General features: G+C 47.5%; 1 protein-coding gene and 1 long non-coding RNA gene across 2 annotated transcripts; one reads left to right on the top strand and one right to left on the bottom strand.

Moving 5' to 3' along the window:
• Positions 1 to 3,033: 3,033 nt before the first annotated feature.
• Positions 3,034 to 3,866, bottom strand: LOC120908194 (casein kinase 1-like protein 5). The gene is made up of 2 exons (XM_040319148.1): positions 3,406 to 3,866; positions 3,034 to 3,337 (listed from the first exon to the last, which is right to left on the bottom strand). The coding sequence occupies exons 1-2, from the start codon at positions 3,864 to 3,866 to the stop codon at positions 3,034 to 3,036; spliced, it is 765 nt and encodes a 254-aa protein (XP_040175082.1).
• A 497-nt stretch (positions 3,867 to 4,363) lies between these two features.
• On the top strand, positions 4,364 to 4,730 carry LOC120908186. The gene is made up of 2 exons (XR_005741072.1): positions 4,364 to 4,421; positions 4,480 to 4,730. It is a non-coding gene; the product is annotated as an uncharacterized LOC120908186 (long non-coding RNA).
• The last annotated feature ends 21,125 nt before the right edge of the window (positions 4,731 to 25,855 follow it).

Genomic DNA, 25,855 nt, shown 5'->3' with positions numbered 1-25,855 from the left:
GGCCGCAATTTACTTGAGATTAGAACTCATGCATGATTTTTAAATTTCGTGCATAAACAAATCATCAAATCTTTTGTTAATATATTACGTTTTTCGATAAAATCAATAGACACACACTAAAATGCACATAATAACAAATCGAAATCTGTTATATTTGCTAAGCTTTGTGTGCGGAAACCAATGGTCAACGGTTCTAAAATGACGTAAAGTCCCTCAACTATGGCGACCCCCCAAAGGCCCCCCTAATCCACCACCTGATATTTTGAATCCACCTTGGCTACAACGGGACAAGTTCAACAACAACTGTCATCGTTTTTTCCCGATTCACTTTACACTTTCCGTGATCACATGCGCTTTCCGTGATCACATGCGCTTTCCGTGCTCAGATGCGCTTTCCGTGCGCGGCCGTGTAGCGGTGGAGTAATTGCGCGATGGGTGTTGTGGATCGTACGTACTGCTGCTGCCGCTGGAATTGTCGTAAGGATGGCTGCTACCGGTGGCATTCGGCCGTCATAGCAGCTGCTCATAGACACCGCTGTGCTGCTGCAGGATGCCCTAGTCCCGGGAACGTCGACGCTGCCTTTCCCGCTGCTTGTGTGTTTGGTGGTGCATACTATCTCACCACCCGGTATCGTCACTCGCCTGATGGTGTTTCCCTTTTGTGTCCCGTAAACAGCCCATCCCAACATCGTCCTCACCGCAATCGGTCACCCAGATTGAGGCTCCAGCGGTGGAAGTAGTAGGAGCACATTCTCCAAGCCTGATGTTCCGCTGGCCGATCCTGTAAGTAATCATTCGAACTTGTCAGTGTGGGATAATGAATATTTTGTTGTGGCAAACTTAGCTGTTGAAACCGTCGCCGTGAACGACCGCTCTCCCCCGCGTGCAGCAATCTCCAGGCTCCAGGTCAAACGTGAAGCTGAAACGTCGCCTTGCGTTTCACGTTGGCCGTCCACTGCAACTCAAGTGGGGGCCCGGCTGGCCCTTCAATCTGATACTCGCTGCTAGGGTAACTTCAGCGTCAATGATGATCCTTCATCCAGAAATTGCGTGCGTGTCTCGCACTCGCTTGTTCAACGCTTGCACAACCCGGGCCACAGGACACAGGAGAATCTCGATCGACAAGGCTTTGTTACGTGGTTTGCGGCACAGCTTCATCTGCGTTACAGTCTCAATACGTTCCATGGGAGACATGCGCTTCGCATCGTTCTCTTAGCGTATGATCCGTGTTCGATCCAACGAAGGTAGGGAGTTTCAATTTGCGATGGCGAGAAACCCGATCGCGCACGAATCGCGCAGCTCATTCGCCTCCTCGAACACGAACCATCTGAATTTAGCATCATCTATCGGTTATGTTTTGCATTTCCCAATCAACTCTGGGGCTGTTTTGGACCCATAACCTTTCTCCATTTCGTGATTGTTCTGCAGTTTGTGGCAACCGTTCTTCCTTCCGTCAGTTCCGTGAATGCCTGTTTGGCACTTTCAATGAAGGCTTCTGTAATCCAATCTGTGTGTGATGATATGTGAGAAAGAAAGCTGCCCGCTTTTGCAGAACAGTGATGGAGTAGGACTGGACTATAAAGGCCCCGATAGAATGCCTCAGAGCAGTACGGTAAAGAGGAGCCAGAGACTTTCGAAGACACTATTTCTATTCGATAAAATATTTTTGGAACAACCCAAGCTTTAAGGTTGTTTGGTGTGAAATATTTTACATTTCCCTGATATTTCGTTTTAGTTGTCCATTTTTGTAGGCCATTGATTCCGGACTGAACTTCTTTCCTCTACATTCGGTTGCAGATGTGGACATCGCTACTAAACCGGGGTAAGAATGCTTCAGACAAATGGCGAGTAGCAGCAAATGAATTATCTCGATTATCTAAGCGTCGACGGAGAAACGTTCTCTTCCGCTACACGCATTCAAATCTCGATGTAAATTGAAGTGTTCGATGGCTTTTTCCATCACGAATCACATGTGAAACCGAATCACAAAAATTCGGTTCATTTTCCGGAGGCCGTTTTCAAATGACAGCCCGTGGCGCGTTCTGCAGAAGGACTTTGACTCCGATTTTGAGTAACGAGTGTTGATCGTACCTACGCAAATGGTCGTACCAAATTTGGTCTACTAGCCGCGCCCTATCCATCGAGGGATAACAATGGATCCGGGAAGGGGGAAAAAACATTCCCACACCTGTGTGTAAAACGGTGAAAATTTCACACAAAATCACGTTTTTTGACTGGAAGAGTCGAGCTGAGTGGTTCCTAGGAGGACACGCTTGTGAGACAAAAGTTGCACAACTTGTACCGACGCGTCTGTCGCTGCCTGATATAGCTTTGTATTAGCATCCGTTCGAAAGCAATTTGACCTTTTTCCTTCCTGCAATATGGAACAGGGAGGGCGGGAGGAGGGGCAATACCCCACCGTCGGATAGTACTTGGCGAGAGCTTTCCTTCGAAGCCCCGCACGCACGCCCTTATATAAGCTCGCGTTCGAAAGCTATGCTCATGTAAAGGTGGCCTATCAAAATTTGTGTTCGTGGATCGGCGTCGGCAGTGGAAAACATCCCCACAATGTACGTTTGAAGTTGATGCTATCCGGCGAGAAAGAGTGGAAAATTGCAATCATTGCAAACTCGAAAATTAACTCGTTTTATATAGGCATTTGTACATTTCAATTTATTCCAATGCTACACGTGTATTTTTACATGGCCTCAATCTTACACTAAAATACAATAAATACATATTTATTTCCCTTCAACCCCCATAGCATCAAATGTACGTGTAGCTCCGTTGAGCAAACGCTTGGTGTCCCACTGACCGTCCTCTTTGGTTAGGCCGCTGGTGAGTCTGACAACACCAGAGGCCAACATCCAGTGGCGCCACGAGGAGGCAGAGGATCGGATTTGGCCACCGTCCCAGCATCGGGCTGTTCCTTCACGGCGCCTTATACTGGGGTGACTTACACGTCACTTTACGAAAGCTGGAACGAAGAGAGAGAGAGAGAAAGAGAAAGAAGAAAAGAAATTAGGTGCTGGTTTAGCAGCCAAACCGGTTCCAATCGAAATGCAAATCGTGCTGCATGGAATGTTGGCGCAGCAGATTCCGGAACATCCGCTTCAGCTCGGTATAGTCCGGCGCGTCGCAGAATTCCATCTGCAACGCGTACTCGGTCAACCGCTGAAACTCAGCCGGCAGTCCTCTACACAGCTCGCTAGGCGTAATGCGCAACTTCAGAAGCAGTGCCTCGTCCGGATCAAATCGCTCCTCGGTACCATACCACGGTAGGCCTCCGCGGAGCAAAAACACCAGCATGTAGGCGAGTGACAAAATGTCATCTCGCCTGCTCGGTGTATACTCCAGATGAGCGAACACTGGTGCAAACTCGATCGTTCCGGCGAACGGAAATACGGCTCGGCAAGACCGAAGTCGATCAAGTGCAGCGTCTTGCGGGTCGTTCCGCGACCCAGCAGGACATTGTCCGGCTTCAGGTCGCGGTGAACGTACCCCAGCTCGTGGAATGTTTCCAGCCTGTCGAGCAGTTGCAGCGCTAGCTGCGAAACCGTCTTCAGACCGAAGCGTCCTCCGCACAAGTTCAGTAAGTCCTGCAGTGATGGCCCCAGGCGCTCCAAAACCAGCACGTCGCGTTTGCGATACGTACCGGCGTCGATGAGTCTGGGCCATCCACGAGCCTTCGGCAGCCGCGCATAGATCCGGCGCTCCGTGGCGAGCAGGAGCCGGTCCACCTCTTTGCTGGCCATTTTCATCACCACCGGCTGCTTGGAGCGGGCATGGCTGCCCACCAACACCGTGCCGCAGCCACCAGCATCGAATTCGCCTTCAATCCGATAGGTGGAGAGATTCACCACCATCAAGGACTCCGGCGAACTAGAATTGGGCGCACGTCCTTCTCTAATCGACATGTTCGATTCTCTTTGGCCACCTGCGAAATGTAACTGGAAGCAACAGCAGAATCAATTTTTCGCAAAAACACTCGAAAAAACCGTTAAAAGTGAGAGCGAACGAAAACACGTCACCTTGCGTTTACTCGTAGTGAGGATATAACCTGATGCATAAGTGTGGTCTACATATATAGCCTTTGGTTGGGTGATGTTCACATGTGTACTACGATCGAAACAGCAACTTGACAGATTACGCATTTTCGGCTGGTAACCATCTAGTTACCTGTGGTGTGTGGGTTTTGGAAAACGCATCCAAGTGTTGTTACATTTCCAGGTCCGATTTTGGTTCATTTCGTCGTACCGGTGTCCTGGCCTGGCGTAGCCTGTGCGAGTTCTGTGCAGATCCTGTGTCGCGTCCTGTGTGCTTCTTTTATTGGGGTTTTCTTTTTTACGGCTTTTTTTTGTACGGGTAAAAGTGATAAGGTTTTCTGGGACAGTGGCGCTCAGCATCGTTCCCTTCATCCTGTAACAACCGGTAGGCATTTGTTTACATCGTTTAAATAATGTTTTGTTGTAATTTCAGTCCGTGGAGATGAAAAGCCAGACCAACAGCCAGCAGCTGTATCACACCCGCCACCGTGCGTCTCCATGAGAATGCGTCAAAGTGGTGGACGCTTTTATCTCCGAAACAGGATCAACATCAAAGCATCAACCGGCGGCAGAATTTAAAAAAGAACTTACATATTACCCAGGCTGGATGGACGCAAGCCTTTAAAGTATGAATGCAAAAGTATTGAAAACCTCGCCCGGATTGGAACTTTAGAGAACTAAAAAAAACATGAAATTGGTTTGTGAACATTAACATTTAATCGCGTAGCGAAAACGTTTACTTTTTTTTTGCAGTGAGAGTCTTCCAAACACGCGGATGTGTGCCTTTGATGGAAACGGTTTATTGCGCGGATTCTAAATACACCTCGTAAAATGGTACCCGTTTTTGGTCGCGATGTCGAGATGCCGCCGAGATATGAAGCGTGCGAATTTGCGAATTGCGATGGCAAGAAATCACCCGATCGCGCACGAATCGCGCAGCTCATTCGCCTCCTCGAACACGAACCAATGTCCCAATGTCCAGCGTCATCTATCGGCGAGATTTAGTACTATTCAGAACCGCTGCATCTTTTACTGTCAACCGAAGCTCTACGCAAGGTGGATGCAATCCGAGATCAGGTGAGGACAGATAGAGACGAAGACTAAGAAATCATTAATTTATTTGCTATTTTCACCTTTATTCCGCATCATCTACGAGACACACATGGACACACGAGGACAATTGCAGTAAGTATTGCCTGATTTTGTATCTCTGATGTTTGTTCAATAAAATGAATAAATACAAAAATGCACTTGCCTATAAGCAAGAAAGAAAATGTTTTCTGTTTGCTATACTTTTGAAACCAACGGTGTGTAGCGGGTCTAAAATGACACCAAAGTCCCCCCAACTATGGCGACCCACCCAAGGTGGATTTTAAAAATATCAGGTGGTGGACTCTGGAGTGCATTTTGACAATTCGTCACTTGACGTAAGGTCCCCCCAGGATTCAAACTTTGTTTACATGAATTAAATTTGTTCATATAATTTATCTACCCCATTTTTTCGAATAAATATTCTTTAAAAATATATGTTGGACTTTGTGAGTATTTCTTATTTAACATTGAAACATACATTAAAGTGTGTTATTTTGTGTTATTCTGTGAATTTATTCTAGAATTCTTTGTGTTTTCGACATTTTTGATGATAAAAATTAAGAAATCATTATTTTTTTTCAATTTTTACATTAATTCCTCATTATCTACGAGCCGCATGGCCGCAATTTACTTGAGATTAGAACTCATGCATGATTTTAAATTTCGTGCATAAACAAATCATCAAATCTTTTGTTAATATATTACGTTTTTTCGATAAAATCAATAGACACACACTAAAATGCACATAATAACAAATCGAAATCTGTTATATTTGCTAAGCTTTGTGTGCGGAAACCAATGGTCAACGGTTCTAAAATGACGTAAAGTCCCTCAACTATGGCGACCCCCCAAAGGCCCCCCTAATCCACCACCTGATATTTTGAATCCACCTTGGCTACAACGGGACAAGTTCAACAACAACTGTCATCGTTTTTCCCGATTCACTTTACACTTTCCGTGATCACATGCGCTTTCCGTGATCACATGCGCTTTCCGTGCTCAGATGCGCTTTCCGTGCGCGGCCGTGTAGCGGTGGAGTAATTGCGCGATGGGTGTTGTGGATCGTACGTACTGCTGCTGCCGCTGGAATTGTCGTAAGGATGGCTGCTACCGGTGGCATTCGGCCGTCATAGCAGCTGCTCATAGACACCGCTGTGCTGCTGCAGGATGCCCTAGTCCCGGGAACGTCGACGCTGCCTTTCCCGCTGCTTGTGTGTTTGGTGGTGCATACTATCTCACCACCCGGTATCGTCACTCGCCTGATGGTGTTTCCCTTTTGTGTCCCGTAAACAGCCCATCCCAACATCGTCCTCACCGCAATCGGTCACCCAGATTGAGGCTCCAGCGGTGGAAGTAGTAGGAGCACATTCTCCAAGCCTGATGTTCCGCTGGCCGATCCTGTAAGTAATCATTCGAACTTGTCAGTGTGGGATAATGAATATTTTGTTGTGGCAAACTTAGCTGTTGAAACCGTCGCCGTGAACGACCGCTCTCCCCCGCGTGCAGCAATCTCCAGGCTCCAGGTCAAACGTGAAGCTGAAACGTCGCCTTGCGTTTCACGTTGGCCGTCCACTGCAACTCAAGTGGGGGCCCGGCTGGCCCTTCAATCTGATACTCGCTGCTAGGGTAACTTCAGCGTCAATGATGATCCTTCATCCAGAAATTGCGTGCGTGTCTCGCACTCGCTTGTTCAACGCTTGCACAACCCGGGCCACAGGACACAGGAGAATCTCGATCGGGGGCTGTTTTGGACCCACAACCTTTCTCCATTTCGTGATTGTTCTGCAGTTTGTGGCAACCGTTCTTCCTTCCGTCAGTTCCGTGAATGCCTGTTTGGCACTTTCAATGAAGGCTTCTGTAATCCAATCTGTGTGTGATGATATGTGAGAAAGAAAGCTGCCCGCTTGATTTGCAGAACAGTGATGGAGTAGGACTGGACTATAAAGGCCCCGATAGAATGCCTCAGAGCAGTACGGTAAAGAGGAGCCAGAGACTTTCGAAGACACTATTTCTATTCGATAAAATATTTTTGGAACAACCCAAGCTTTAAGGTTGTTTGGTGTGAAATATTTTACATTTCCCTGATATTTCGTTTTAGTTGTCCATTTTTGTAGGCCATTGATTCCGGACTGAACTTCTTTCCTCTACATTCGGTGGCCTATCAAAATTTGTGTTCGTGGATCGGCGTCGGCAGTGGAAAACATCCCCACAATGTACGTTTGAAGTTGATGCTATCCGGCGAGAAAGAGTGGAAAATTGCAATCATTGCAAACTCGAAAATTAACTCGTTTTATATAGGCATTTGTACATTTCAATTTATTCCAATGCTACACGTGTATTTTTACATTTACCTCAATCTTACACTAAAATACAATAAATACATATTTATTTCCCTTCAACCCCCATAGCATCAAATGTACGTGTAGTAGCTCCGTTGAGCAAACGCTTGGTGTCCCACTGACCGTCCTCTTTGGTTAGGCCGCTGTATCTCTGATGTTTGTTCAATAAAATGAATAAATACAAAAATGCACTTGCCTATGAGCGAGAAAGAAAATGTTTTCTGTTTGCTATACTTTTTGAAACCAACGGTGTGTAGCGGGTTTAAAATGACACCAAAGGCCCCCCCCCTAATCCACCACCTGATATTTTGAATCCACCTTGGCTAGAACGGGACAAGCTCAACAACAACTGTCATCGGTTTTTCCCGATTCACTTTACACTTTCCGTGATCACATGCGCTTTCCGTGCTCAGATGCGCTTTCCGTGCGCGGCCGTGTAGCGGTGGAGTGTTTGCGCGATGGGTGTTGTGGATCGTACGTACTGCTGCTGCCGCTGGAATTGTCGTAAGGATGGCTGCTACCGGTGGCATTCGGCCGTCATAGCAGCTGCTCATAGACACCGCTGCTGCTGCTGCAGGATGCCCTGGTCCCGGGAACGTCGACGCTGCCTTTCCCGCTGCTTGTGTGTTTGGTGGTGCATACTATCTCACCACCCGGTATCGTCACTCGCCTGATGGTGTTTCCCTCGTTTGTGTCCCGTAAACAGCCCATCCCAACATCGTCCTCACCGCAATCGGTCACCCAGATTGAGGCTCCAGCGGTGGTAGGAGTAGTAGGAGCACATTCTCCAAGCCGATTGGGATTTTCCAAGCCTGGTTCTCGGTGTACCATCCTCCTGATGTTCCGCTGGCCGATCCTGTAAGTAATCATTCGAACTTGTCAGTGTGGGATAATGAATATTTTGTTGTGGCAAACTTAGCTGTTGAAACCGTCGCCGTGAACGACCGCTCTCCCCCGCGTGCAGCAATCTCCAGGCTCCAGGTCAAACGTGAAGCTGAAACGTCGCCTTGCGTTTCACGTTGGCCGTCCACTGCAACTCAAGTGGGGGCCCGGCTGGCCCTTCAATCTGATACTCGCTGCTAGGGTAACTTCAGCGTCAATGATGATCCTTCATCCAGAAATTGCGTGCGTGTCTCGCACTCGCTTGTTCAACGCTTGCACAACCCGGGCCACAGGACACAGGAGAATCTCGATCGGGGGCTGTTTTGGACCCACAACCTTTCTCCATTTCGTGATTGTTCTGCAGTTTGTGGCAACCGTTCTTCCTTCCGTCAGTTCCGTGAATGCCTGTTTGGCACTTTCAATGAAGGCTTCTGTAATCCAATCTGTGTGTGATGATATGTGAGAAAGAAAGCTGCCCGCTTGATTTGCAGAACAGTGATGGAGTAGGACTGGACTATAAAGGCCCCGATAGAATGCCTCAGAGCAGTACGGTAAAGAGGAGCCAGAGACTTTCGAAGACACTATTTCTATTCGATAAAATATTTTTGGAACAACCCAAGCTTTAAGGTTGTTTGGTGTGAAATATTTTACATTTCCCTGATATTTCGTTTTAGTTGTCCATTTTTGTAGGCCATTGATTCCGGACTGAAGTTCTTTCCTCTACATTCGGTGGCCTATCAAAATTTGTGTTCGTGGATCGGCGTCGGCAGTGGAAAACATCCCCACAATGTACGTTTGAAGTTGATGCTATCCGGCGAGAAAGAGTGGAAAATTGCAATCATTGCAAACTCGAAAATTAACTCGTTTTATATAGGCATTTGTACATTTCAATTTATTCCAATGCTACACGTGTATTTTTACATTTACCTCAATCTTACACTAAAATACAATAAATACATATTTATTTCCCTTCAACCCCCATAGCATCAAATGTACGTGTAGTAGCTCCGTTGAGCAAACGCTTGGTGTCCCACTGACCGTCCTCTTTGGTTAGGCCGCTGTATCTCTGATGTTTGTTCAATAAAATGAATAAATACAAAAATGCACTTGCCTATGAGCGAGAAAGAAAATGTTTTCTGTTTGCTATACTTTTTGAAACCAACGGTGTGTAGCGGGTTTAAAATGACACCAAAGGCCCCCCCCCTAATCCACCACCTGATATTTTGAATCCACCTTGGCTAGAACGGGACAAGCTCAACAACAACTGTCATCGGTTTTTCCCGATTCACTTTACACTTTCCGTGATCACATGCGCTTTCCGTGCTCAGATGCGCTTTCCGTGCGCGGCCGTGTAGCGGTGGAGTGTTTGCGCGATGGGTGTTGTGGATCGTACGTACTGCTGCTGCCGCTGGAATTGTCGTAAGGATGGCTGCTACCGGTGGCATTCGGCCGTCATAGCAGCTGCTCATAGACACCGCTGCTGCTGCTGCAGGATGCCCTGGTCCCGGGAACGTCGACGCTGCCTTTCCCGCTGCTTGTGTGTTTGGTGGTGCATACTATCTCACCACCCGGTATCGTCACTCGCCTGATGGTGTTTCCCTCGTTTGTGTCCCGTAAACAGCCCATCCCAACATCGTCCTCACCGCAATCGGTCACCCAGATTGAGGCTCCAGCGGTGGTAGGAGTAGTAGGAGCACATTCTCCAAGCCGATTGGGATTTTCCAAGCCTGGTTCTCGGTGTACCATCCTCCTGATGTTCCGCTGGCCGATCCTGTAAGTAATCATTCGAACTTGTCAGTGTGGGATAATGAATATTTTGTTGTGGCAAACTTAGCTGTTGAAACCGTCGCCGTGAACGACCGCTCTCCCCCGCGTGCAGCAATCTCCAGGCTCCAGGTCAAACGTGAAGCTGAAACGTCGCCTTGCGTTTCACGTTGGCCGTCCACTGCAACTCAAGTGGGGGCCCGGCTGGCCCTTCAATCTGATACTCGCTGCTAGGGTAACTTCAGCGTCAATGATGATCCTTCATCCAGAAATTGCGTGCGTGTCTCGCACTCGCTTGTTCAACGCTTGCACAACCCGGGCCACAGGACACAGGAGAATCTCGATCGGGGGCTGTTTTGGACCCACAACCTTTCTCCATTTCGTGATTGTTCTGCAGTTTGTGGCAACCGTTCTTCCTTCCGTCAGTTCCGTGAATGCCTGTTTGGCACTTTCAATGAAGGCTTCTGTAATCCAATCTGTGTGTGATGATATGTGAGAAAGAAAGCTGCCCGCTTGATTTGCAGAACAGTGATGGAGTAGGACTGGACTATAAAGGCCCCGATAGAATGCCTCAGAGCAGTACGGTAAAGAGGAGCCAGAGACTTTCGAAGACACTATTTCTATTCGATAAAATATTTTTGGAACAACCCAAGCTTTAAGGTTGTTTGGTGTGAAATATTTTACATTTCCCTGATATTTCGTTTTAGTTGTCCATTTTTGTAGGCCATTGATTCCGGACTGAAGTTCTTTCCTCTACATTCGGTGGCCTATCAAAATTTGTGTTCGTGGATCGGCGTCGGCAGTGGAAAACATCCCCACAATGTACGTTTGAAGTTGATGCTATCCGGCGAGAAAGAGTGGAAAATTGCAATCATTGCAAACTCGAAAATTAACTCGTTTTATATAGGCATTTGTACATTTCAATTTATTCCAATGCTACACGTGTATTTTTACATTTACCTCAATCTTACACTAAAATACAATAAATACATATTTATTTCCCTTCAACCCCATAGCATCAAATGTACGTGTAGTAGCTCCGTTGAGCAAACGCTTGGTGTCCCACTGACCGTCCTCTTTGGTTAGGCCGCTGTATCTCTGATGTTTGTTCAATAAAATGAATAAATACAAAAATGCACTTGCCTATGAGCGAGAAAGAAAATGTTTTCTGTTTGCTATACTTTTTGAAACCAACGGTGTGTAGCGGGTTTAAAATGACACCAAAGGCCCCCCCCCTAATCCACCACCTGATATTTTGAATCCACCTTGGCTAGAACGGGACAAGCTCAACAACAACTGTCATCGGTTTTTCCCGATTCACTTTACACTTTCCGTGATCACATGCGCTTTCCGTGCTCAGATGCGCTTTCCGTGCGCGGCCGTGTAGCGGTGGAGTGTTTGCGCGATGGGTGTTGTGGATCGTACGTACTGCTGCTGCCGCTGGAATTGTCGTAAGGATGGCTGCTACCGGTGGCATTCGGCCGTCATAGCAGCTGCTCATAGACACCGCTGCTGCTGCTGCAGGATGCCCTGGTCCCGGGAACGTCGACGCTGCCTTTCCCGCTGCTTGTGTGTTTGGTGGTGCATACTATCTCACCACCCGGTATCGTCACTCGCCTGATGGTGTTTCCCTCGTTTGTGTCCCGTAAACAGCCCATCCCAACATCGTCCTCACCGCAATCGGTCACCCAGATTGAGGCTCCAGCGGTGGTAGGAGTAGTAGGAGCACATTCTCCAAGCCGATTGGGATTTTCCAAGCCTGGTTCTCGGTGTACCATCCTCCTGATGTTCCGCTGGCCGATCCTGTAAGTAATCATTCGAACTTGTCAGTGTGGGATAATGAATATTTTGTTGTGGCAAACTTAGCTGTTGAAACCGTCGCCGTGAACGACCGCTCTCCCCGCGTGCAGCAATCTCCAGGCTCCAGGTCAAACGTGAAGCTGAAACGTCGCCTTGCGTTTCACGTTGGCCGTCCACTGCAAGGGGGCCCGGCTGGCCCTTCAATCTGATACTCGCTGCTAGGGTAACTTCAGCGTCAATGATGATCCTTCATCCAGAAATTGCGTGCGTGTCTCGCACTCGCTTGTTCAACGCTTGCACAACCCGGGCCACAGGACACAGGAGAATCTCGGACCCACAACCTTTCTCCATTTCGTGATTGTTCTGCAGTTTGTGGCAACCGTTCTTCCTTCCGTCAGTTCCGTGAATGCCTGTTTGGCACTTTCAATGAAGGCTTCTGTAATCCAATCTGTGTGTGATGATATGTGAGAAAGAAAGCTGCCCGCTTGATTTGCAGAACAGTGATGGAGTAGGACTGGACTATAAAGGCCCCGATAGAATGCCTCAGAGCAGTACGGTAAAGAGGAGCCAGAGACTTTCGAAGACACTATTTCTATTCGATAAAATATTTTTGGAACAACCCAAGCTTTAAGGTTGTTTGGTGTGAAATATTTTACATTTCCCTGATATTTCGTTTTAGTTGTCCATTTTTGTAGGCCATTGATTCCGGACTGAAGTTCTTTCCTCTACATTCGGTGGCCTATCAAAATTTGTGTTCGTGGATCGGCGTCGGCAGTGGAAAACATCCCCACAATGTACGTTTGAAGTTGATGCTATCCGGCGAGAAAGAGTGGAAAATTGCAATCATTGCAAACTCGAAAATTAACTCGTTTTATATAGGCATTTGTACATTTCAATTTATTCCAATGCTACACGTGTATTTTTACATTTACCTCAATCTTACACTAAAATACAATAAATACATATTTATTTCCCTTCAACCCCCATAGCATCAAATGTACGTGTAGTAGCTCCGTTGAGCAAACGCTTGGTGTCCCACTGACCGTCCTCTTTGGTTAGGCCGCTGTATCTCTGATGTTTGTTCAATAAAATGAATAAATACAAAAATGCACTTGCCTATGAGCGAGAAAGAAAATGTTTTCTGTTTGCTATACTTTTTGAAACCAACGGTGTGTAGCGGGTTTAAAATGACACCAAAGGCCCCCCCCCCCTAATCCACCACCTGATATTTTGAATCCACCTTGGCTAGAACGGGACAAGCTCAACAACAACTGTCATCGGTTTTTCCCGATTCACTTTACACTTTCCGTGATCACATGCGCTTTCCGTGCTCAGATGCGCTTTCCGTGCGCGGCCGTGTAGCGGTGGAGTGTTTGCGCGATGGGTGTTGTGGATCGTACGTACTGCTGCTGCCGCTGGAATTGTCGTAAGGATGGCTGCTACCGGTGGCATTCGGCCGTCATAGCAGCTGCTCATAGACACCGCTGCTGCTGCTGCAGGATGCCCTGGTCCCGGGAACGTCGACGCTGCCTTTCCCGCTGCTTGTGTGTTTGGTGGTGCATACTATCTCACCACCCGGTATCGTCACTCGCCTGATGGTGTTTCCCTCGTTTGTGTCCCGTAAACAGCCCATCCCAACATCGTCCTCACCGCAATCGGTCACCCAGATTGAGGCTCCAGCGGTGGTAGGAGTAGTAGGAGCACATTCTCCAAGCCGATTGGGATTTTCCAAGCCTGGTTCTCGGTGTACCATCCTCCTGATGTTCCGCTGGCCGATCCTGTAAGTAATCATTCGAACTTGTCAGTGTGGGATAATGAATATTTTGTTGTGGCAAACTTAGCTGTTGAAACCGTCGCCGTGAACGACCGCTCTCCCCCGCGTGCAGCAATCTCCAGGCTCCAGGTCAAACGTGAAGCTGAAACGTCGCCTTGCGTTTCACGTTGGCCGTCCACTGCAACTCAAGTGGGGGCCCGGCTGGCCCTTCAATCTGATACTCGCTGCTAGGGTAACTTCAGCGTCAATGATGATCCTTCATCCAGAAATTGCGTGCGTGTCTCGCACTCGCTTGTTCAACGCTTGCACAACCCGGGCCACAGGACACAGGAGAATCTCGATCGGGGGCTGTTTTGGACCCACAACCTTTCTCCATTTCGTGATTGTTCTGCAGTTTGTGGCAACCGTTCTTCCTTCCGTCAGTTCCGTGAATGCCTGTTTGGCACTTTCAATGAAGGCTTCTGTAATCCAATCTGTGTGTGATGATATGTGAGAAAGAAAGCTGCCCGCTTGATTTGCAGAACAGTGATGGAGTAGGACTGGACTATAAAGGCCCCGATAGAATGCCTCAGAGCAGTACGGTAAAGAGGAGCCAGAGACTTTCGAAGACACTATTTCTATTCGATAAAATATTTTTGGAACAACCCAAGCTTTAAGGTTGTTTGGTGTGAAATATTTTACATTTCCCTGATATTTCGTTTTAGTTGTCCATTTTTGTAGGCCATTTTTGATTCCGGACTGAAGTTCTTTCCTCTACATTCGGTGGCCTATCGAAATTTGTGTTCGTGGATCGGCATCGGCAGTGGAAAACATCCCCACAATGTACGTTTGAAGTTGATGCTATCCGGCGAGAAAGAGTGGAAAATTGCAATCATTGCAAACTCGAAAATTAACTCGTTTTATATAGGCATTTGTACATTTCAATTTATTCCAATGCTACACGTGTATTTTTACATTTACCTCAATCTTACACTAAAATACAATAAATACATATTTATTTCCCTTCAACCCCATAGCATCAAATGTACGTGTAGTAGCTCCGTTGAGCAAACGCTTGGTGTCCCACTGACCGTCCTCTTTGGTTAGGCCGCTGTATCTCTGATGTTTGTTCAATAAAATGAATAAATACAAAAATGCACTTGCCTATGAGCGAGAAAGAAAATGTTTTCTGTTTGCTATACTTTTGAAACCAACGGTGTGTAGCGGGTTTAAAATGACACCAAAGGCCCCCCCCCTAATCCACCACCTGATATTTTGAATCCACCTTGGCTAGAACGGGACAAGCTCAACAACAACTGTCATCGGTTTTTCCCGATTCACTTTACACTTTCCGTGATCACATGCGCTTTCCGTGCTCAGATGCGCTTTCCGTGCGCGGCCGTGTAGCGGTGGAGTGTTTGCGCGATGGGTGTTGTGGATCGTACGTACTGCTGCTGCCGCTGGAATTGTCGTAAGGATGGCTGCTACCGGTGGCATTCGGCCGTCATAGCAGCTGCTCATAGACACCGCTGCTGCTGCTGCAGGATGCCCTGGTCCCGGGAACGTCGACGCTGCCTTTCCCGCTGCTTGTGTGTTTGGTGGTGCATACTATCTCACCACCCGGTATCGTCACTCGCCTGATGGTGTTTCCCTCGTTTGTGTCCCGTAAACAGCCCATCCCAACATCGTCCTCACCGCAATCGGTCACCCAGATTGAGGCTCCAGCGGTGGTAGGAGTAGTAGGAGCACATTCTCCAAGCCGATTGGGATTTTCCAAGCCTGGTTCTCGGTGTACCATCCTCCTGATGTTCCGCTGGCCGATCCTGTAAGTAATCATTCGAACTTGTCAGTGTGGGATAATGAATATTTTGTTGTGGCAAACTTAGCTGTTGAAACCGTCGCCGTGAACGACCGCTCTCCCCGCGTGCAGCAATCTCCAGGCTCCAGGTCAAACGTGAAGCTGAAACGTCGCCTTGCGTTTCACGTTGGCCGTCCACTGCAACTCAAGGGGGCCCGGCTGGCCCTTCAATCTGATACTCGCTGCTAGGGTAACTTCAGCGTCAATGATGATCCTTCATCCAGAAATTGCGTGCGTGTCTCGCACTCGCTTGTTCAACGCTTGCACAACCCGGGCCACAGGACACAGGAGAATCTCGATCGGGGGCTGTTTTGGACCCACAACCTTTCTCCATTTCGTGATTGTTCTGCAGTTTGTGGCAACCGTTCTTCCTTCCGTCAGTTCCGTGAATGCCTGTTTGGCACTTTCAATGAAGGCTTCTGTAATCCAATCTGTGTGTGATGATATGTGAGAAAGAAAGCTGCCCGCTTGATTTGCAGAACAGTGATGGAGTAGGACTGGACTATAAAGGCCCCGATAGAATGCCTCAGAGCAGTACGGTAAAGAGGAGCCAGAGACTTTCGAAGACACTATTTCTATTCGATAAAATATTTTTGGAACAACCCAAGCTTTAAGGTTGTTTGGTGTGAAATATTTTACATTTCCCTGATATTTCGTTTTAGTTGTCCATTTTTGTAGGCCATTTTTGATTCCGGACTGAAGTTCTTTCCTCTACATTCGGTGGCCTATCGAAATTTGTGTTCGTGGATCGGCATCGGCAGTGGAAAACATCCCCACAATGTACGTTTGAAGTTGATGCTATCCGGCGAGAAAGAGTGGAAAATTGCAATCATTGCAAACTCGAAAATTAACTCGTTTTATATAGGCATTTGTACATTTCAATTTATTCCAATGCTACACGTGTATTTTTACATTTACCTCAATCTTACACTAAAATACAATAAATACATATTTATTTCCCTTCAACCCCCATAGCATCAAATGTACGTGTAGTAGCTCCGTTGAGCAAACGCTTGGTGTCCCACTGACCGTCCTCTTTGGTTAGGCCGCTGTATCTCTGATGTTTGTTCAATAAAATGAATAAATACAAAAATGCACTTGCCTATGAGCGAGAAAGAAAATGTTTTCTGTTTGCTATACTTTTTGAAACCAACGGTGTGTAGCGGGTTTAAAATGACACCAAAGGCCCCCCCCTAATCCACCACCTGATATTTTGAATCCACCTTGGCTAGAACGGGACAAGCTCAACAACAACTGTCATCGGTTTTTCCCGATTCACTTTACACTTTCCGTGATCACATGCGCTTTCCGTGCTCAGATGCGCTTTCCGTGCGCGGCCGTGTAGCGGTGGAGTGTTTGCGCGATGGGTGTTGTGGATCGTACGTACTGCTGCTGCCGCTGGAATTGTCGTAAGGATGGCTGCTACCGGTGGCATTCGGCCGTCATAGCAGCTGCTCATAGACACCGCTGCTGCTGCTGCAGGATGCCCTGGTCCCGGGAACGTCGACGCTGCCTTTCCCGCTGCTTGTGTGTTTGGTGGTGCATACTATCTCACCACCCGGTATCGTCACTCGCCTGATGGTGTTTCCCTCGTTTGTGTCCCGTAAACAGCCCATCCCAACATCGTCCTCACCGCAATCGGTCACCCAGATTGAGGCTCCAGCGGTGGTAGGAGTAGTAGGAGCACATTCTCCAAGCCGATTGGGATTTTCCAAGCCTGGTTCTCGGTGTACCATCCTCCTGATGTTCCGCTGGCCGATCCTGTAAGTAATCATTCGAACTTGTCAGTGTGGGATAATGAATATTTTGTTGTGGCAAACTTAGCTGTTGAAACCGTCGCCGTGAACGACCGCTCTCCCCGCGTGCAGCAATCTCCAGGCTCCAGGTCAAACGTGAAGCTGAAACGTCGCCTTGCGTTTCACGTTGGCCGTCCACTGCAACTCAAGTGGGGCCCGGCTGGCCCTTCAATCTGATACTCGCTGCTAGGGTAACTTCAGCGTCAATGATGATCCTTCATCCAGAAATTGCGTGCGTGTCTCGCACTCGCTTGTTCAACGCTTGCACAACCCGGGCCACAGGACACAGGAGAATCTCGATCGGGGGCTGTTTTGGACCCACAACCTTTCTCCATTTCGTGATTGTTCTGCAGTTTGTGGCAACCGTTCTTCCTTCCGTCAGTTCCGTGAATGCCTGTTTGGCACTTTCAATGAAGGCTTCTGTAATCCAATCTGTGTGTGATGATATGTGAGAAAGAAAGCTGCCCGCTTGATTTGCAGAACAGTGATGGAGTAGGACTGGACTATAAAGGCCCCGATAGAATGCCTCAGAGCAGTACGGTAAAGAGGAGCCAGAGACTTTCGAAGACACTATTTCTATTCGATAAAATATTTTTGGAACAACCCAAGCTTTAAGGTTGTTTGGTGTGAAATATTTTACATTTCCCTGATATTTCGTTTTAGTTGTCCATTTTTGTAGGCCATTTTTGATTCCGGACTGAAGTTCTTTCCTCTACATTCGGTGGCCTATCGAAATTTGTGTTCGTGGATCGGCATCGGCAGTGGAAAACATCCCCACAATGTACGTTTGAAGTTGATGCTATCCGGCGAGAAAGAGTGGAAAATTGCAATCATTGCAAACTCGAAAATTAACTCGTTTTATATAGGCATTTGTACATTTCAATTTATTCCAATGCTACACGTGTATTTTTACATTTACCTCAATCTTACACTAAAATACAATAAATACATATTTATTTCCCTTCAACCCCATAGCATCAAATGTACGTGTAGTAGCTCCGTTGAGCAAACGCTTGGTGTCCCACTGACCGTCCTCTTTGGTTAGGCCGCTGTATCTCTGATGTTTGTTCAATAAAATGAATAAATACAAAAATGCACTTGCCTATGAGCGAGAAAGAAAATGTTTTCTGTTTGCTATACTTTTGAAACCAACGGTGTGTAGCGGGTTTAAAATGACACCAAAGGCCCCCCCCCTAATCCACCACCTGATATTTTGAATCCACCTTGGCTAGAACGGGACAAGCTCAACAACAACTGTCATCGGTTTTTCCCGATTCACTTTACACTTTCCGTGATCACATGCGCTTTCCGTGCTCAGATGCGCTTTCCGTGCGCGGCCGTGTAGCGGTGGAGTGTTTGCGCGATGGGTGTTGTGGATCGTACGTACTGCTGCTGCCGCTGGAATTGTCGTAAGGATGGCTGCTACCGGTGGCATTCGGCCGTCATAGCAGCTGCTCATAGACACCGCTGCTGCTGCTGCAGGATGCCCTGGTCCCGGGAACGTCGACGCTGCCTTTCCCGCTGCTTGTGTGTTTGGTGGTGCATACTATCTCACCACCCGGTATCGTCACTCGCCTGATGGTGTTTCCCTCGTTTGTGTCCCGTAAACAGCCCATCCCAACATCGTCCTCACCGCAATCGGTCACCCAGATTGAGGCTCCAGCGGTGGTAGGAGTAGTAGGAGCACATTCTCCAAGCCGATTGGGATTTTCCAAGCCTGGTTCTCGGTGTACCATCCTCCTGATGTTCCGCTGGCCGATCCTGTAAGTAATCATTCGAACTTGTCAGTGTGGGATAATGAATATTTTGTTGTGGCAAACTTAGCTGTTGAAACCGTCGCCGTGAACGACCGCTCTCCCCCGCGTGCAGCAATCTCCAGGCTCCAGGTCAAACGTGAAGCTGAAACGTCGCCTTGCGTTTCACGTTGGCCGTCCACTGCAACTTCGCGGGGGCCCGGCTGGCCCTTCAATCTGATACTCGCTGCTAGGGTAACTTCAGCGTCAATGATGATCCTTCATCCAGAAATTGCGTGCGTGTCTCGCACTCGCTTGTTCAACGCTTGCACAACCCGGGCCACAGGACACAGGAGAATCTCGATCGGGGGCTGTTTTGGACCCACAACCTTTCTCCATTTCGTGATTGTTCTGCAGTTTGTGGCAACCGTTCTTCCTTCCGTCAGTTCCGTGAATGCCTGTTTGGCACTTTCAATGAAGGCTTCTGTAATCCAATCTGTGTGTGATGATATGTGAGAAAGAAAGCTGCCCGCTTGATTTGCAGAACAGTGATGGAGTAGGACTGGACTATAAAGGCCCCGATAGAATGCCTCAGAGCAGTACGGTAAAGAGGAGCCAGAGACTTTCGAAGACACTATTTCTATTCGATAAAATATTTTTGGAACAACCCAAGCTTTAAGGTTGTTTGGTGTGAAATATTTTACATTTCCCTGATATTTCGTTTTAGTTGTCCATTTTTGTAGGCCATTTTTGATTCCGGACTGAAGTTCTTTCCTCTACATTCGGTGGCCTATCGAAATTTGTGTTCGTGGATCGGCATCGGCAGTGGAAAACATCCCCACAATGTACGTTTGAAGTTGATGCTATCCGGCGAGAAAGAGTGGAAAATTGCAATCATTGCAAACTCGAAAATTAACTCGTTTTATATAGGCATTTGTACATTTCAATTTATTCCAATGCTACACGTGTATTTTTACATTTACCTCAATCTTACACTAAAATACAATAAATACATATTTATTTCCCTTCAACCCCATAGCATCAAATGTACGTGTAGTAGCTCCGTTGAGCAAACGCTTGGTGTCCCACTGACCGTCCTCTTTGGTTAGGCCGCTGTATCTCTGATGTTTGTTCAATAAAATGAATAAATACAAAAATGCACTTGCCTATGAGCGAGAAAGAAAATGTTTTCTGTTTGCTATACTTTTTGGAAACCAACGGTGTGTAGCGGGTTTAAAATGACACCAAAGGCCCCCCCCCTAATCCACCACCTGATATTTTGAATCCACCTTGGCTAGAACGGGACAAGCTCAACAACAACTGTCATCGGTTTTTCCCGATTCACTTTACACTTTCCGTGATCACATGCGCTTTCCGTGCTCAGATGCGCTTTCCGTGCGCGGCCGTGTAGCGGTGGAGTGTTTGCGCGATGGGTGTTGTGGATCGTACGTACTGCTGCTGCCGCTGGAATTGTCGTAAGGATGGCTGCTACCGGTGGCATTCGGCCGTCATAGCAGCTGCTCATAGACACCGCTGCTGCTGCTGCAGGATGCCCTGGTCCCGGGAACGTCGACGCTGCCTTTCCCGCTGCTTGTGTGTTTGGTGGTGCATACTATCTCACCACCCGGTATCGTCACTCGCCTGATGGTGTTTCCCTCGTTTGTGTCCCGTAAACAGCCCATCCCAACATCGTCCTCACCGCAATCGGTCACCCAGATTGAGGCTCCAGCGGTGGTAGGAGTAGTAGGAGCACATTCTCCAAGCCGATTGGGATTTTCCAAGCCTGGTTCTCGGTGTACCATCCTCCTGATGTTCCGCTGGCCGATCCTGTAAGTAATCATTCGAACTTGTCAGTGTGGGATAATGAATATTTTGTTGTGGCAAACTTAGCTGTTGAAACCGTCGCCGTGAACGACCGCTCTCCCCGCGTGCAGCAATCTCCAGGCTCCAGGTCAAACGTGAAGCTGAAACGTCGCCTTGCGTTTCACGTTGGCCGTCCACTGCAACTCAAGTGGGGGCCCGGCTGGCCCTTCAATCTGATACTCGCTGCTAGGGTAACTTCAGCGTCAATGATGATCCTTCATCCAGAAATTGCGTGCGTGTCTCGCACTCGCTTGTTCAACGCTTGCACAACCCGGGCCACAGGACACAGGAGAATCTCGATCGGGGGCTGTTTTGGACCCACAACCTTTCTCCATTTCGTGATTGTTCTGCAGTTTGTGGCAACCGTTCTTCCTTCCGTCAGTTCCGTGAATGCCTGTTTGGCACTTTCAATGAAGGCTTCTGTAATCCAATCTGTGTGTGATGATATGTGAGAAAGAAAGCTGCCCGCTTGATTTGCAGAACAGTGATGGAGTAGGACTGGACTATAAAGGCCCCGATAGAATGCCTCAGAGCAGTACGGTAAAGAGGAGCCAGAGACTTTCGAAGACACTATTTCTATTCGATAAAATATTTTTGGAACAACCCAAGCTTTAAGGTTGTTTGGTGTGAAATATTTTACATTTCCCTGATATTTCGTTTTAGTTGTCCATTTTTGTAGGCCATTGATTCCGGACTGAAGTTCTTTCCTCTACATTCGGTGGCCTATCAAAATTTGTGTTCGTGGATCGGCGTCGGCAGTGGAAAACATCCCCACAATGTACGTTTGAAGTTGATGCTATCCGGCGAGAAAGAGTGGAAAATTGCAATCATTGCAAACTCGAAAATTAACTCGTTTTATATAGGCATTTGTACATTTCAATTTATTCCAATGCTACACGTGTATTTTTACATTTACCTCAATCTTACACTAAAATACAATAAATACATATTTATTTCCCTTCAACCCCATAGCATCAAATGTACGTGTAGTAGCTCCGTTGAGCAAACGCTTGGTGTCCCACTGACCGTCCTCTTTGGTTAGGCCGCTGTATCTCTGATGTTTGTTCAATAAAATGAATAAATACAAAAATGCACTTGCCTATGAGCGAGAAAGAAAATGTTTTCTGTTTGCTATACTTTTTGAAACCAACGGTGTGTAGCGGGTTTAAAATGACACCAAAGGCCCCCCCCTAATCCACCACCTGATATTTTGAATCCACCTTGGCTAGAACGGGACAAGCTCAACAACAACTGTCATCGGTTTTTCCCGATTCACTTTACACTTTCCGTGATCACATGCGCTTTCCGTGCTCAGATGCGCTTTCCGTGCGCGGCCGTGTAGCGGTGGAGTGTTTGCGCGATGGGTGTTGTGGATCGTACGTACTGCTGCTGCCGCTGGAATTGTCGTAAGGATGGCTGCTACCGGTGGCATTCGGCCGTCATAGCAGCTGCTCATAGACACCGCTGCTGCTGCTGCAGGATGCCCTGGTCCCGGGAACGTCGACGCTGCCTTTCCCGCTGCTTGTGTGTTTGGTGGTGCATACTATCTCACCACCCGGTATCGTCACTCGCCTGATGGTGTTTCCCTCGTTTGTGTCCCGTAAACAGCCCATCCCAACATCGTCCTCACCGCAATCGGTCACCCAGATTGAGGCTCCAGCGGTGGTAGGAGTAGTAGGAGCACATTCTCCAAGCCGATTGGGATTTTCCAAGCCTGGTTCTCGGTGTACCATCCTCCTGATGTTCCGCTGGCCGATCCTGTAAGTAATCATTCGAACTTGTCAGTGTGGGATAATGAATATTTTGTTGTGGCAAACTTAGCTGTTGAAACCGTCGCCGTGAACGACCGCTCTCCCCGCGTGCAGCAATCTCCAGGCTCCAGGTCAAACGTGAAGCTGAAACGTCGCCTTGCGTTTCACGTTGGCCGTCCACTGCAACTCAAGTGGGGGCCCGGCTGGCCCTTCAATCTGATACTCGCTGCTAGGGTAACTTCAGCGTCAATGATGATCCTTCATCCAGAAATTGCGTGCGTGTCTCGCACTCGCTTGTTCAACGCTTGCACAACCCGGGCCACAGGACACAGGAGAATCTCGATCGGGGGCTGTTTTGGACCCACAACCTTTCTCCATTTCGTGATTGTTCTGCAGTTTGTGGCAACCGTTCTTCCTTCCGTCAGTTCCGTGAATGCCTGTTTGGCACTTTCAATGAAGGCTTCTGTAATCCAATCTGTGTGTGATGATATGTGAGAAAGAAAGCTGCCCGCTTGATTTGCAGAACAGTGATGGAGTAGGACTGGACTATAAAGGCCCCGATAGAATGCCTCAGAGCAGTACGGTAAAGAGGAGCCAGAGACTTTCGAAGACACTATTTCTATTCGATAAAATATTTTTGGAACAACCCAAGCTTTAAGGTTGTTTGGTGTGAAATATTTTACATTTCCCTGATATTTCGTTTTAGTTGTCCATTTTTGTAGGCCATTTTGATTCCGGACTGAAGTTCTTTCCTCTACATTCGGTGGCCTATCGAAATTTGTGTTCGTGGATCGGCATCGGCAGTGGAAAACATCCCCACAATGTACGTTTGAAGTTGATGCTATCCGGCGAGAAAGAGTGGAAAATTGCAATCATTGCAAACTCGAAAATTAACTCGTTTTATATAGGCATTTGTACATTTCAATTTATTCCAATGCTACACGTGTATTTTTACATTTACCTCAATCTTACACTAAAATACAATAAATACATATTTATTTCCCTTCAACCCCATAGCATCAAATGTACGTGTAGTAGCTCCGTTGAGCAAACGCTTGGTGTCCCACTGACCGTCCTCTTTGGTTAGGCCGCTGTATCTCTGATGTTTGTTCAATAAAATGAATAAATACAAAAATGCACTTGCCTATGAGCGAGAAAGAAAATGTTTTCTGTTTGCTATACTTTTTGAAACCAACGGTGTGTAGCGGGTTTAAAATGACACCAAAGGCCCCCCCCCTAATCCACCACCTGATATTTTGAATCCACCTTGGCTAGAACGGGACAAGCTCAACAACAACTGTCATCGGTTTTTCCCGATTCACTTTACACTTTCCGTGATCACATGCGCTTTCCGTGCTCAGATGCGCTTTCCGTGCGCGGCCGTGTAGCGGTGGAGTGTTTGCGCGATGGGTGTTGTGGATCGTACGTACTGCTGCTGCCGCTGGAATTGTCGTAAGGATGGCTGCTACCGGTGGCATTCGGCCGTCATAGCAGCTGCTCATAGACACCGCTGCTGCTGCTGCAGGATGCCCTGGTCCCGGGAACGTCGACGCTGCCTTTCCCGCTGCTTGTGTGTTTGGTGGTGCATACTATCTCACCACCCGGTATCGTCACTCGCCTGATGGTGTTTCCCTCGTTTGTGTCCCGTAAACAGCCCATCCCAACATCGTCCTCACCGCAATCGGTCACCCAGATTGAGGCTCCAGCGGTGGTAGGAGTAGTAGGAGCACATTCTCCAAGCCGATTGGGATTTTCCAAGCCTGGTTCTCGGTGTACCATCCTCCTGATGTTCCGCTGGCCGATCCTGTAAGTAATCATTCGAACTTGTCAGTGTGGGATAATGAATATTTTGTTGTGGCAAACTTAGCTGTTGAAACCGTCGCCGTGAACGACCGCTCTCCCCCGCGTGCAGCAATCTCCAGGCTCCAGGTCAAACGTGAAGCTGAAACGTCGCCTTGCGTTTCACGTTGGCCGTCCACTGCAACTCAAGTGGGGGCCCGGCTGGCCCTTCAATCTGATACTCGCTGCTAGGGTAACTTCAGCGTCAATGATGATCCTTCATCCAGAAATTGCGTGCGTGTCTCGCACTCGCTTGTTCAACGCTTGCACAACCCGGGCCACAGGACACAGGAGAATCTCGATCGGGGGCTGTTTTGGACCCACAACCTTTCTCCATTTCGTGATTGTTCTGCAGTTTGTGGCAACCGTTCTTCCTTCCGTCAGTTCCGTGAATGCCTGTTTGGCACTTTCAATGAAGGCTTCTGTAATCCAATCTGTGTGTGATGATATGTGAGAAAGAAAGCTGCCCGCTTGATTTGCAGAACAGTGATGGAGTAGGACTGGACTATAAAGGCCCCGATAGAATGCCTCAGAGCAGTACGGTAAAGAGGAGCCAGAGACTTTCGAAGACACTATTTCTATTCGATAAAATATTTTGGAACAACCCAAGCTTTAAGGTTGTTTGGTGTGAAATATTTTACATTTCCCTGATATTTCGTTTTAGTTGTCCATTTTTGTAGGCCATTTTTGATTCCGGACTGAAGTTCTTTCCTCTACATTCGGTGGCCTATCGAAATTTGTGTTCGTGGATCGGCATCGGCAGTGGAAAACATCCCCACAATGTACGTTTGAAGTTGATGCTATCCGGCGAGAAAGAGTGGAAAATTGCAATCATTGCAAACTCGAAAATTAACTCGTTTTATATAGGCATTTGTACATTTCAATTTATTCCAATGCTACACGTGTATTTTTACATTTACCTCAATCTTACACTAAAATACAATAAATACATATTTATTTCCCTTCAACCCCATAGCATCAAATGTACGTGTAGTAGCTCCGTTGAGCAAACGCTTGGTGTCCCACTGACCGTCCTCTTTGGTTAGGCCGCTGTATCTCTGATGTTTGTTCAATAAAATGAATAAATACAAAAATGCACTTGCCTATGAGCGAGAAAGAAAATGTTTTCTGTTTGCTATACTTTTGAAACCAACGGTGTGTAGCGGGTTTAAAATGACACCAAAGGCCCCCTAATCCACCACCTGATATTTTGAATCCACCTTGGCTAGAACGGGACAAGCTCAACAACAACTGTCATCGGTTTTTCCCGATTCACTTTACACTTTCCGTGATCACATGCGCTTTCCGTGCTCAGATGCGCTTTCCGTGCGCGGCCGTG

This window comes from Anopheles arabiensis, assembly GCF_016920715.1.
Source record: "Anopheles arabiensis isolate DONGOLA chromosome X unlocalized genomic scaffold, AaraD3 X_pericentromeric_contig0035, whole genome shotgun sequence".
Taxonomy (NCBI): Eukaryota; Metazoa; Arthropoda; class Insecta; order Diptera; family Culicidae; genus Anopheles; species Anopheles arabiensis.
This window is presented reverse-complemented; position numbering and strand designations above follow the sequence as displayed.